At 33.4% G+C, this 14,491-nt stretch overlaps 1 protein-coding gene across 2 annotated transcripts in view; it reads right to left on the reverse strand.

The window, feature by feature from the left end:
• Nucleotides 1–14,491, reverse strand: part of ROCK2 (Rho associated coiled-coil containing protein kinase 2) — a 125,304-nt gene that overhangs the window by 35,642 nt on the left and 75,171 nt on the right. For both annotated transcript variants that reach the window (XM_012540157.3, XM_012540158.3), the window contains exons 6-9: nucleotides 10,181–10,325; nucleotides 5,812–5,950; nucleotides 2,296–2,387; nucleotides 1,265–1,424 (exon numbers count right to left, since the gene is read on the reverse strand). In XM_012540157.3, the coding sequence (XP_012395611.1) occupies nucleotides 1,265–1,424; nucleotides 2,296–2,387; nucleotides 5,812–5,950; nucleotides 10,181–10,325 (536 nt within the window). The remainder of the gene's footprint in view (nucleotides 1–1,264; nucleotides 1,425–2,295; nucleotides 2,388–5,811; nucleotides 5,951–10,180; nucleotides 10,326–14,491) is intronic.

Raw genomic sequence — 14,491 nt, forward strand, 5'->3', positions numbered from 1 at the left:
CATATCAAAGACAGTTTGACCTTCCGCAATTCCCTGACTCAAGCCTCTCATCATTCTAATTTATCATGGAGATACTAAAATTAATTTCCTCAAGTATGTCTCAACATTTTGCCCCTCTTTTCAACAAACTCTAGGATCAAATATAAGCTCCTCTATTTAGCATTTAAAGTTCTTCACAAACTGCACCTTTTTTGTCTTTCCAATCTTCTTTATTTCTTTTTCCTTACTTTGTGACCCAGCCATTCTTGACCACCAGCTTCTCTGAATATCTGAAGAACCATCTTCCATTTCCCCCTTCCATACTTTGCACTGGCTTCAACCTGGGCCTTGAGTACATTTCCTCCTCATCTTTGCTTTTTAAACACTTTAGTTTTCTTCTAGACATAGTTCAAGTGCCACCTTCTTCATAAAGCCTTTATTCAACCCTTAGTTAATAGTGCAATTTTTCCAATATTTCCTTTTATTTATTTTCTATAAATATTCTGCACATAGTTAGATGTAAAAGGTGCTTCCCCATTAGAATGTATGATTTGAGATTAGACAGTTTCATTTTTGTTTCCCACACTACCTGCCAAATTACAGTTCAGCCACCCTAACTTAATATTCAAAGTCTTTCATGAGCTAGTTATCAAAATGCTTTTTTTAACCTTAGCTCTTCAAAGCTTCCCATTCTCTCACTCTGCACTTTACCTGAATTTGTGCAGATGTTCTAAAGTCTTTACATTTCTCTTCAAAGTATTGCTTTGACCTAGGATGCCATTTCCCCCAAGTTCTATTCATTCTTCAAGGCCTAGTTCAAATACCAATTTCTCCATTGAAGAATGCCCCTACTCTGGATCTAACCTAATCTCTAACCCTGCACTGCACTAAAAACATTTTCTTATGATTACTTGTATGCTTATCTTATTTCAGCTACTCAACCTGAAGCTCCAAAAGGCTAGGGTCTACCATTTGTCTTTATATGCTCCAAAATAGCCAGTAAAGTCTCACACTTTCTATACATTTGTTAAATGAATGATTCATAAAGCAAATAAAACCAAGTGAACAAAACTATTTTGTTTAAGCTGTGTAGAATAGGATCATAAAACTTTAGATTACATATCATGTTAGACATTTCTAGGCTTAAAATTATTAACAAAGCACATTTCAATATTAAAAAATTAATCGTTTCACATTCTAAATCCAAACAATACTAACTAAAATCTGTTGCATATTTAAAATTTTAGTAAGTTAAAGAAAACACTATTTTCAATGAATCACATACAAATTTTCGCTATAATAGGTAAAACCTATAAAAGGCAGTTGATTTCCCACAAAGGCTTTAGGAATTGGAAAGGTTTCCACATCTCCTTTATCATCTTCAATGTCATCAAAATTGCTGCTATCTATGTCACTGCTGAGTTCAGGTACTACTGGAGCTGCAGCTTTAAGGAAAAAAACAAAATACTGATTTTATTCCTTGTCAAAATGTGAAAGGAAGCATTTTTTATGAATACATAAAATATATTTTAATTGTATATTTTTATTACGAATTTACATTTAAAAGAAAAATATTAAATCCGTTTTAAAAATGAGGAACCAAGAGAGATATCCAGTAAGTAAAATGATTTTTACCTGAGACTAAAAAAAAGGGAATTATCTAATTTTAACAAATACTCCAACTGTAATCTTAAATTGCTAAATTAACATTTTCTTTATCATATATTTATCACTTTAGGATAATAGCATTAAAGAAGCACTTTATTTAGGGTAAAAATCTGCTGTAAAAGTTATACATTTATTTTGCACAAACACTAAAACACATCACATAAAAACATCTCTTTTCTGAAGCAAATAGTTAATATACAATATTTCTACAACTGCCAGAATTTTTTTTAAATCTTAAGTAGAAAAATAAATTTTCTATTTCTACATAACAATTTTCTTTATGTAAAAAAATTATACAAAATATGAATTAAGTTAAAATAAATTCATTGTACTTAGCTATGAGGCTCTTTTCAATAAAAGTATTTGAATAACTTGTTTAATTACATTTTAATTTTCCCTATCCAATAATAAAAATTGCATGATTCCTTAACACATTTTAAACCTTTTGATGTCATAAAACTAAAATTCCAATAACATCATTAAAACAGTTTAAAAAAATATTACATTTAGTTATGGAAAATGCTATACAGAAAAAGTATACACAGACATCTCTTAATTGAGAAATGAATACTCTTATTAATCCAAAATAGATTATCAGCTTATCAATTTTCAAATGATGGCATGACATATTTTAATTAAAATACTTACTTTCTCTTATGTTATCCCAATTCCACTGATCACTTTTAAAGAAAGAGTGCTGTTTGATTTCTTCTACCCCATTTCTCCCAAGTCGCACCTCCCTAAACATACCAATTGATTCAAAGTTACATTATGAAAAGGGGGGAAGTCTCTGGAAGTATTCAAATAAAGACAGACTCCTTTCAGCAATAATCTGATTATCTCTTTAATTATTAAATCCAAAAGAGAATCAGAAAAGAATTAGGAACAAGTTTTACTTTTGTCAGCATTTAAAGGATGTACCAAAATGGCTGTAAGGGTAAATGTGCCACGTGAGAGGAACATTTTTCCTTCTCAATTTGGTGTGGAAAGAGAGCACACAGTACAGTTTTTAAATTAAATAAATAAACCATAAATGCAAAGGCTGCCAAACCACATGACAAACTGTGAGACGTACATGAAGGGAAATTTGGCTTAGGACACACAAGAGTCATTCAAAATTTTTCTGATATATTTTTAAAAATCCACCACCCCTTCAACTTAAAAAAAAAAAAAAAAAAAAGAACCCTCTCAGTATTTTTGCCAAGATATCTGAAGTAATTAAAAAATGTAAAATTTTATATATGACTATTACTCTTCTATTTATATGTAAAAACTACAGCACTTGAGCAAACAATTTCATTCTTCCGAAGTGTCTCAATTGTAGTCATGTAGTTGTTTTAAAATAAATTCTCAAAATTATGCTTAATATAAATAGGGAAAGTTGCACATATTTGGGAGGAAATATTCCTGGCCACATTTATGGTATTAAACTCTACTTAAATATCTGTTCTCTACCCACTAATCATTCCTTCAACTACAGAAGTAGGAAGAAAACTACTGAAGCAGCCCTTTCATGAGTGAATTCTTTTCCTTGACAGAAGCCTCACTCAACATGCTTTTACAATCCTGTTTTCTTCAACAGATCACACTCCCATTAGATTTATTTTTTTTTAAAGGCAACACTTCAACTTTTTCATTACATAGATAGGTGGAGGTACAATATATTAAATACAGACACAGGCACTAAGATTTGTTTTTACTTAAATATTTTTCTCTGTTATAAGGGAAAGCTTATTAGGCAAGTGAGAGAAGATATAATCAGAAATAATTAGTGCAAGAACAAAAGGTATCAGTAAAAATGCTCTTTCCCCCTAAAAGAGAAAGTATTTCCCCCTCCCAGGCAATTGGGGTTAAGAGACTTGCCCAGGGTCACACAGCTAGAAAGTGTTAAGTGTCTGAGGTCATATTTGAACTCCAGTCCTCAATTCACTGCTCAATTCATTGCACCACTTAGCTGCCCCCAGAAGTCAATTTCTCCAATGTTTTATCTTACAAATGAGAAAAGTATAAGTAATTGCAAGATTACAAGATCTTCAGACTCCAAATGCGGTGTTTATTCTTCTGCATTATATTAACTCTTTCTCACAAAACTTTCACTAGAATTGTTAAACAATTAGCAACAATTAACAATTTAAATTTAACAATTTAAAATTCCCCCTTCCTCCGCTCATTTAGCTCTATTATAATTTATCTTCAAATTACTTATGATTTGGGCTAAAAATCAGTTATTAGCAAAGTCCTTTTAAATCTAAAAACTTCACGATGCCAGGGGACATGACAGAGAATGAAGATGGAACAAAAGTGTTATAGTTAGTCCTTCATCCTTCAAGAGGACCATGGCATCAGGTAGGTGATGTCACAGCAAATGAACTGGATTTAAGTGAAGGAGGGCTGTGCAAGGCCACGTGCCTCTTTTTCCCTTCCAGAGCCAGCCATTTGGGTCCAGTGACAAGATATAGATCAAGACAACTGGAGATGGCCCTAGATGAAATGGGAAACAGCTTTTTTAAGCTAAGGTCTTCAACAGTTCTGAGTTGGACTAAGGCCACACCCATTCAGTGATTAAGGCAAAGGAGCAATTGAGACAAAGAATCTCCTCTTTCACTTAGTCAAAAAAAAAAAAAAATCTAAATAAATAAATGCATGAATCAATGTGGGAGGGGAAGACTCTCAGGGTTTCTGCCCAAAGCAGAATTAACAGCTATTTACATTCAATTTGAGTCAAGCAGGATCCCATATGGTCAGGGAATCACAAAATCTTTTTCAAATCAAAAAAGCTTTTCATTTTATAGAGGAAGAGCCTGAAGCCTGAGAAAGTTGAAAGTCATGGAACAAAAGTTGTCATTTTAGTACTCTCTTCAGGTAGTATTCTACCTTGATGTTTTAAGGCATTCATCTAAATGGATATGCTATGCATTTGTTATTAAAAGATGAGGACTAAGAATGAATTGAGCAAATAGTATTTTTATTTCATCACAAGTCTTTAGAGCATGGAACAATTACTTAGCTTCAAAGGTTTAAGAACTTGCAGCTCATGAAGTCTCAGATTCAAATGTAAATTAAAAAGCATTATAATGACAAACAAATGGTTTTGAAGTTTGAGACATTCTGCCATACAAATAGCTCTCTTCAATTAAGAAGGTATAATAGTAATCGTATTAAAGGAGGCAAAAGTATTGATCATTCAAGAAAAACAGCTGTCTTCAGAAAGCATTCTATGATTTTGTTTTTCAGAAGGCCGACTTTAATGTGTTTGTTCAGGTTCATTTTAAAAGACATTTTATTCTGGTAGACCCATTAAGACATGACTCAATAACAGTCAAAGCAGTTGGAAAGGGCTAATCCAATATGTTGGCTAACCCAAGACTTTTAAATGTTGGATTACCCTCAAAGTCACACCATATAACAGCAACAAATATTTGTACAAAATTCCTTTTTGCAAAACAAAAAGGCTACACTTTGTGCCCATCATCTTATTTGATCCTTATAATTTGGTAAGTGATAGGGCTATTATCATTTCTATTTTACAGATGAGGGAATACTGAAGAACAATCTTCCTAAGTGCTGGTGTGTCCCATTTCTTAAACTATTTTGTAATGTAATTACTTTGTATTATTTTGTACTGGATTTAATTTACTCATTTTGTATTTACTCTGAATAGACTTATTTTTTAAAAAGGAAATTCTTCCTATTACTGTAGGTCAACAACTGCTCTATACCCTGCAATTCAAAAAGCACTGTCTGGTATCAAATGACAAGATGTTGAAAGGTTCAGCAACCTACCACAGACAAATTCTACAGTGAGTATAAGTCATAGAGCAGATCTCAACTCAGGTCACTGTCTTCACTGTAAGGTAGGCTCTCTATCTGGTATATCATAATGTCTTTTAATAATGAAATATACACAAACTTTTAAAAGCACTGAACACCTAGATTTCAACCCTATGACATAAGGAAATTAATTTCTTCTTTATGGATATCAGTTTCCTTTTTTATAAAATGAGGGAGATGCACTAGATGACCTCTGTAGTCTCTCCCAGCTCTAATATATTGTGATTAGGTATTCTACATTATTTTACATGTTAATAACTGGGAATTAACTATATGTTCATTTATAACAAATTTCAAAGAATTTATTGGTGAAGAAATTAAAGGTATACCTACCTATCAGTCAAGAAAGCACATATGAGATTCTTTGCATGCTTGGATATTTCTGCATCTTCTGGAAAATTTAGTGAATTTTTATGATCCATGATTTTACTATATGTTCCCACAAGTGAATCTGCATAAAATGGAGTGTCCCCTAAAATTCAAAGAAAACAATGAAAAGTAAATTGATTAGAAACATATTGAAACAAACAAATGTTAGTTGCAAAATTCGTATTCATTTATTTCTCATATGGATGTAGGTAATGATTTAAAAGATACAATGCCAGATAAGTCAGAATATTAATTATTAGAACAGATCAAATTAAACTCTATTCAATATTAACTCTTAAGTTTTTAAAATGTCAAGGGTGTTAACAGAACCAAAATAAAAAATGAGCTAATGAAAAGAATTGATTCTTTTTTGCTTAAACTTCTATGTCCTTATTCTAATGTTCCTTTCCTGAATTTTAAGGATATGATATTAGAGCTAATTTTAAAAGGATTCACCTTTAAGCCTAACAGCCTTCTATGGCCTTAACAATGAGTCTCTTATTCCCTGAATATTCTTGGAAGCAATTCTGCTAGTCCTGAATTGAACCAAGTACTCACATTAAACAGTGACCCCCCCATATTCCTCTTTCACTTTCCAGAACCCCAGAAAGGATCTAGGTAATTTTTAGAGACCAAAGTATCATTCATACAGTAGGTCCAGAAATATAATATATAATCATAATATAACCTCTTGTGAATTCTCCTTATAGAATCCAAAGTAGCAACTTATATCTAAGGAATAGTGAGAAACCAACTGATCTCAGAGAAAGTAAAATTATGGGGAAGTTCTGAAAAAGAATGTTATATTTTTAACAATGTAAAAGAAAGATAGCTGCTTTCTCCAAATAAGTTCCTACTTTCAAGAAATACTTTTTAATTTCTAGAAGAAGAATATGGCTATAGTGATAATACTCATATAATACGGGTATTGGATTCATTCTAATGTATAATCAGAGGGAAGAGGGAGAACCAGTTAGATGAGAAAAGAGAGTACTAACAAAGAGAACAAGAACAAAGAATAAAAAACAAAGCCCTCAAACGAAGTAGGCCATTCTCTGACTGGGTCACACTCTGACGTACAAAGAAGAAAGGTAAAATGATCTATTTTGCATACTTAGGGCAGGAGATTAAGATATCAGAAAATAACCTGCATCTGAAGAAGGCATTTCAAATCACAAGAACAAAGCCCTACTACTTCTGTTACCTATTAATTCCAAACCCTTGAGAATGGTTTTAACAATTATTCTACTAATGAAATTTTTTTTAGCCTTATCTTCTCTAGAAACAATCTTTGTCCAAAAAAATAAAAACAAAACAAAAAACATAAGCAAAAAAAAAAAGTATACACTCCTCTACTAAGTTTTCCAAGTTAGGTATTATTCAAGTATTAGTTCTATCATATTTTCATTATGAGAACTAATAAAGCCACCTGATTTAATTGTGTTTAAGGAAATTAATGAATAAAGCATTTATTGTGAGCTTAATATATGAAAAGCACTGTGCTAAGTACTGAAAATACAAATAGAAAATGTAAGACAAGAGTAGAAGCTGTCTAGGGAAGTCACATTGTATTAGGGGAGACAACACATTGGAGAAGACAAAACATCGCAATTTTGGCTGCAATTAATATGGAAAGGTCCCCATGGTACTTAGAGTATACTAGTAAAGCAGATAGTAATGCTGCTTCTTTAATGTCATTTCCATTGATAAAGATCTTATCACAGTTTCCGATGGTGAATCATTTGACAGTGCCAAGGATTTTGATGGTAAGAACTTTGTTGGGTTCTCAGATGGGTAAATCCACAGGAATTGCTTCCCAGGATGTTGACTGAAGGCACAAAGCCAGAAGCATGGCTATTCCCAATATGCTTAGACTCAGGGTCCTAAGCTATCTTCACTGGTGTCTGAGAAGAGATGATGATTAAGATGGGGTAGAAATCTGACCAATTTGGCACATGCTTCCTCCTGGTTCTCCCTCAGGATACCTTGTTATCTACTATGTGAATGAGTGTGTGTATGTGAGAAAGGGGAAAGAAGTAGGGGGAAATGACGAATAAGAGAGATTCCAAGTCAGAGAAAGAAAAAGAAATATTCATAAAGTCGTTCACAAATCTTGATTTGGTCGTAATGAGAAGATAAATATTAATTCATCCAATTCAAAATTTTCTCTTACTAAAATGTAATTATTACATAAAGGTTGTACCTAATACCAGAAAGATTCATTTTTCTAATAAAGTCTGTTGTCCTTGGACTAAAAAATTTTAAAATGTCTTACACAAATAATCTGAATAGAATGAGAAACATTTAGCTAAGATCAGTACCATCAGAGAAGATGTTAATTACATTTGGTGTCCAGTAATTTTAGAAACCCAAAGTATGTATAAAAGTATAAATGTATATAAGTGTTACATTATTTTAGCTATTTAAAATTCAACCTAATTTAATGCCCTGACCCTTTATAAATCCTGAATAGAACTATACCTAAAAAAACATTCAACAATCACTTTGAAACTACCCTTGATCAAATGTCATCTTTGACATTGGTAGCTTTGACTACCTATTAAAATGAATATCAAAGACCTCATGGTACATCAAAACAACCATAAAGTGGAAATCAAGAGACCTGAGCTCTAATCTAGCATTGCTACTATGTAATCTTGGGCATCTCAAACTTGCTGAGTCTCTGTTTCATCTTTAAAATGTATAGGTTTGAGTAAAGTAATTATTAGATCCTTTCTAGTCCTAAAATTCTATGAGTTTTTGAGGAATAAAATGTTTTCAACCAATATCCTTGATGAAACCTGAGAACAGAAACAACTTCAGTTATAGTTCTATTTCTTTGGTCAATCCACCTTTAGCATAAAAAGCTTTTATGCAAAAATGAAAAATCTTCCTGTTAAGATCCTTTTTATACTCCAGTCTGTTCAAATTAAACCCTGGAAATAAATCCTGAGATAATTTCCCACCATGCCAAGAACACAGGATATATCCAATGAACAATTAATTAAAATTCTCCTAAAATTTTGCTTTATCTTCCATATTTCTTAATTACAGGAAATGCCACAGTCCTTCTCACTCCTACCTTACTTGAAGATACAACTGCTATGAAGTCATCACAGATAAGCACAACAATGTCTGAACTTCCTTTCTCTCAATCTTCTTAAATTTCTTGCCTTATGGCCAAATCTAATTGCTTTTTCTCAATTCTCATCCTTAACTTTCTGCGTCCTTTGACACTACTAATCATCCTCTCCTCTTTGATACTTTGTTCTCTCTGGGTCTTCATGACCTTGTTCTCTCCTGGTTTCTCCTAACTGGCTGCTTCTTCTAGTCTGTCTCTCTCTCTCTTTTTTTTTTTAAATGAATCTTTGTACAGATTGTGCACCGGGTGCCCCTCAGAACTCTGTCCTAGGACCTCTCCACTTTTTCTTCTATACTAGCTCTCTTGGTATCTCATCAACTCCCATTAATTCAATTATCTATGTAGATGACGCCCAGATTTATTTAGCTATCCCTAATCTCTTCTTTGAAAACTATTATTGCATCTGTGATAACCCATTAGACATCTTGAAATAGATGTCCCACAAATATCTCAAACTCAACATATCCAAAAACTTTTCCTCCAAACCCACTCCTGTTCCAAAGTTCCCCCTTACTGTCAAGGGCAACACCATCCTCCTCACTTCCCAGACTCAAAACCTAGGAACCATCCTCAAATCCTCTTTTTCATCCCCCATAGCCAATCAGTTGCCATGTCCTGTCAAAGCTACCTTCTTTGTAACATTTCTCATAATTGGCTGGTCACCTTACACTTTAACCCCTCCACTTTGCCTTCTAACATATTCTATAATTCAGTGACACTGGCCTCCTTGCTATTCCTTGAATAAAATATCCCATTGCCTTATTCCATACATAACCCTAACCCTCTTCACCCCTCCCCCCCCCCATCCATAATTCTTTCCTCTACATCTTTGCTTTTTTACTTCCCTCCAATTCTCAGCTCAATCTCACTTTCTGCATGAAGTCCTTCCTGATGTTCCTTAATGTTAGTGCTTTCCTTTTGGGGTCACCCCCATTTATCCTTCAGATAGCTTGTTTGTACACAATTCTTTTCATTGTTGTCTATCTCATTAATCTGTGAGCTACCTGAGAGGAGGGAATGGTATTTCCCCTGTGTTTTCATCCAAACTTAACACAGTGCCTAAAACTTAATAAATTATTGTTAACTTGACTTACACACCCATAATTTTGTCTATTCAAGTTCTCAAATTAATATTTTGTTGGGTGGAAGGAGGAGAAAAAGGAAGAAGATCAGGAGAACGTGTTTACTCACCAACAAGCATCTCAAAAAGGAAAACACCCACAGACCACCAATCACACTCTCGTCCATAGTAGCCATCACCACCTTGTGACTTCAGAACTTCAGGTGATATATAATCAGGTGTTCCAACTGCTGTATCACAACGTACCATTCCTGTCTGGATAAAGAGAACAAGCAAATTATATGGCTCAAAGAAAAGCTAAATTCAGCTTAAAATAGTGTCCCTTTTTAGTGAGCTAATTTCCACTGATACAGTGCTTCACATTTCTGAAAGGAAATTAAACTGGCATTTAGAAACTGGTATTTTAAAAGAGAACAAACTTCATATCAGACCAGACATAAAAAAAATATTTATTAAGTGCTTTGTATATGACAGGTATACTAAACTAAATTCCTTTTATATGAAGTAAAAATCCAGGCATTTATATTATCAGTGTAAATGGTACTGCTCCATTAATTATCTTGGACAAAGAGTTAGAACTCTTGTAGACTAAAGCAAATAGAACACAGTTCAATCAAGACCTGTACATGTCACAAAATCAATCAAAATCAACGTGTAGGAGACCTGGTACTGTTCTATGAAATTTGTATAAAAAGAAGGATGGAGATTCGGAGGGTCTGGAAGTAAAAAGGACAGAGTAGGCAGGGTGAGAAAGAGCTGAACCAAGAACTAATTGCGCTGGGGATAGCCAAAGGAGAAAAAGAAGACAGGACTGAATTATGATCAAATGAGTAAGAAGTGCTAAGCACAGTACCTGGTATCTAAGGTTTCTCCCTTCCCTTCCCTATGTCAGCTAAGAGAACTTTCATGAAGAGCCACTGGCTCTTAGAGCAGAAGATTAGGGTTAACATCATCTGTGAACTTATACACTAAATCAAGTTCCAAGAATGTCTTTTCTTATCCAATCTCCCTTCCTGATGCCTATGTAATTTGCTATTTTATAAGGACCAATGACATCAGTATGTTAAAATCGAGTTACAGCAAGTACAACTGTGACTAATCAGACCATACAAGATTGGAATGTTCTGGAATACAGTTTGAACACAAACAGTTCATATGAACATTTGAGTTACCTTCTCTAATTTTGTGTATTTTATGTTTCCTTCACTAATTCAATTCTGCTTTGCTCATGGAGCACAGCACCTTCTCTGATGAGGGTACATCATGCTAGATAGTCCTGTGCCACTGTCTTCCACATCATACAATTGATTCTACAGTTCTTAAGAGATACCTTAGAGTATACTTGTATCACTTGTCCTATATTTCTGCCTAAATGATAAAAATTTCACTGTCTGAGGTATTATGCTCATTGTTTTTTAACGTTTTTCTTTTTTTTTCTGTTTATATACGTATTCATTTTTAAATACTCATTTCTTTATGAATCATGTTGGAGAACTCATAATTTTTTATTCAAAGTAGATTCTTTAGAACCACAGATGAAGAATATTTGGGGGATATATAATGGATTAAAATGAACTACTTATTGTAAGAGAGCATTGCATCAACAACAAAGAGTACATTTCGTGTACATCTAACAAAGGAATATCAGGTACCCATATAGCCAGATAAGGGAAAAGAAGGTGGAGACATTCCTAGTGCTTTCAATTAATCAAAGGGTAGTTCTAAAGAGAAGAATTTGCAGCAACTATAGAAATGAAGGAACAGAATAGGGCTGAAGGAAGAAATTTAAATGTATTCAGTTCCTGAATACTTAATTCTTAAATGCAGTTCATATCAAATTTCTTTAAATTCTTGGAGAGTTGGGTTTTTTTTTTAGGTTCAGAAAACAATTAATGAGTCCATTATTTGTCCTCTACTTTGGTGTACATGTGACAAATTATAGTTTAGTTCATGAAATTTCATAACTATCTTCAAGTTGATGGAGATGACTGAGACCACTAATAGTGAACAATAAGTCTAATTAACAAGTCTTTGTTAATAAAGATTTAGAAAAGTTTTCAAGCAAAGATATAGATTAAGGGTTCTTTGTCTCTTAATTTTTGTGTGTGTTACATACCCATTTTGTGGCAATCTGATGATAACAAACCTATTCAATATATGTTTTTTAAATTCACAAAACATTTAGGATTACAAAGGAAACCAATTCATGTTGTATTAATTACCAAACATTTATGAAAAAAATTCAAAGATCCCAAGTTAGGAATATCTGATTTAAATTAAATAGTAAAAATATTCATGATACACACATAAAACATGGAATTTTTTAAACGATTCAGAATAACAATTTCTTTGAATTTTCCTTAAACTTTTAACTCTATGATGCTAAGAAAATGTGTAGAAAGAATGACCATGCCTGGCAAGAACATTTGGGGTAAAAACCAGGTTTAAAGCAAATCTCAAAACATATCTTGAGAAAACTGATAAATTTTCATTTTATAAATAACACTCCAATATTATTAAATGCTTTGCACACCTTACAGAATTTTCATTTTTTTTTATTTTATTAACATGAATAGTTCATGTTATTGAACTATTTGCCACATCTTTTCATGATAGACAATTCATTTTAATGTCTTTTTATGGATCTTTCAGATACTAAATAAGCTGTTGACCTTTTTATTAAAAAAAAAAAAAAAAACCAACTATATTGGTTTTGCTCCATTATAAACATTAGGTCTTTAGTTTTTTTTGACCAGTAACAATATATCCAAACTATGTTAACAATTTCAGGTCTCCAAAGTTCTTTTTAACTAACCCAAATTAAATTTAAGAGAAAATCTTCATATAGTGTCATATAAATAAATCACTTCATATTCAGGTATAGTTCATATTAATTTTAATTGGAGTAATAAATTTTGTTGTCATAAAATCAATCAGCAGTCTGTGCTAAAACTGTCTGCCAAGTACTTTCACAACTAGTAAAAGGAGCAGCAGCAGTTTTGGGAGCTCTCAATTCAGAGATAATAAAGGAACCTGGCAACTAATGAGAAAGAAATTGTGGGGTACCTCTGTGCTAGCCTTGGACCCAGATACTAACTGGTAACTCTGATGCCTATACCTACTTATGAGTTACTACAGTTCAAAGACAGAGAGAGGTGCTTTTGCTCAATAAGATATGGAAGTCCAGAAAGGCAGCATCACTTTTAGTCCCAAATAAAGAACTCTAAAGAGGAGGGTCCCAGAGGAAGTTTTAAATACAATCCCAAGAATAAAGGACTCTTCCTAGGTAAGGATGAGAGTGCCTCTCTACAGATCATATCACCTTAGAAGTATCAACAAATTCCAGACTCCCAGAACTAGTTCTGAAAATAGCAGTGGGGAAAAAAAAAAAAGCTTTAGGCATCACCTCTCCCATGCCCCACACCAAGAACAGAGATTAACATTAATATACAGTTCCAAATCAAGAAGTAGGGTGGAAAAATGAGCAAACAGAAAAAATGAAGTGGGTGGAAGGATGTGACCATCGAAGGCTACCATGATGGGAAGACCAAGGTACACTCAGAAATTGATGAAGTCAAAACAACTACAAAAAAGCCTCACAGGGAAAAAAGGGGGGAAGGGGAAGGAGGGAATAGAAAACAACTCCAAAAGATTCTTAGAAGAGCAAAAAAAAAAAAGATTTTGAAAAATTGACTGATGAAAACAACTCCTTTAAAAGCAAAAGTGGCCAATAAATAAATTGGAATAAAATCTCCCTAAAGTTAAAATAATTCCTTAAAAATTAGAAGTGAGGAAGAAAAATCTAATGATTTCATAAAACAATGAGAAAGAAAACAGAAAAAAAAAAACCAAAGTCAAAAGAGTGAAAATTAGAAAGGAAAGATAAAGTGTAGAGGGCTGAAACTCTGAAAAGGCATACTTAAATCAGACAGAAGAGCACTTAAGCATATACTTAGGTGATATGGTAATGTGATGGCTCTCCTCACCAATGGTGCTCGCTGAATTGTGGTAGTGAGGTAATCATTAGCAAGGACTGGAGGGCTGAGAAAGAGAGGTCAAGGTCACTTGGCTACAGGACAAGGAGGAGAAGCTGGAGAATACCGCAGCTTGCCTGACTCCTTCCCTTCTCCACCTAAAGACCAAGGACTTTGACTGATCCGGAGGCCCTCCAGAGAGTTAGCCTGGACTTTACAAGAAAGAGGAATGCCTTGAAAGAGTGAGGAAGGAAGAGAAAGAATAGGGAAAATTAGCTCACATAAAAGATGCATGCAAGGAGGAGATTTAATAATAAGGGGGAGGGAGAATGTTGGGGGAGAGGAGAAATGTTTTAACCTCAATCAATTTGTTGTCAAATTGTCAAATTTGTTCAAAAAGGGAAATTATTTATACACACTTAAGTGGTAAGAGAACAACAAGTAGGG

This window comes from Sarcophilus harrisii, chromosome 2 (genome assembly GCF_902635505.1).
Source record: "Sarcophilus harrisii chromosome 2, mSarHar1.11, whole genome shotgun sequence".
NCBI classification, from domain to species: Eukaryota; Metazoa; Chordata; class Mammalia; order Dasyuromorphia; family Dasyuridae; genus Sarcophilus; species Sarcophilus harrisii.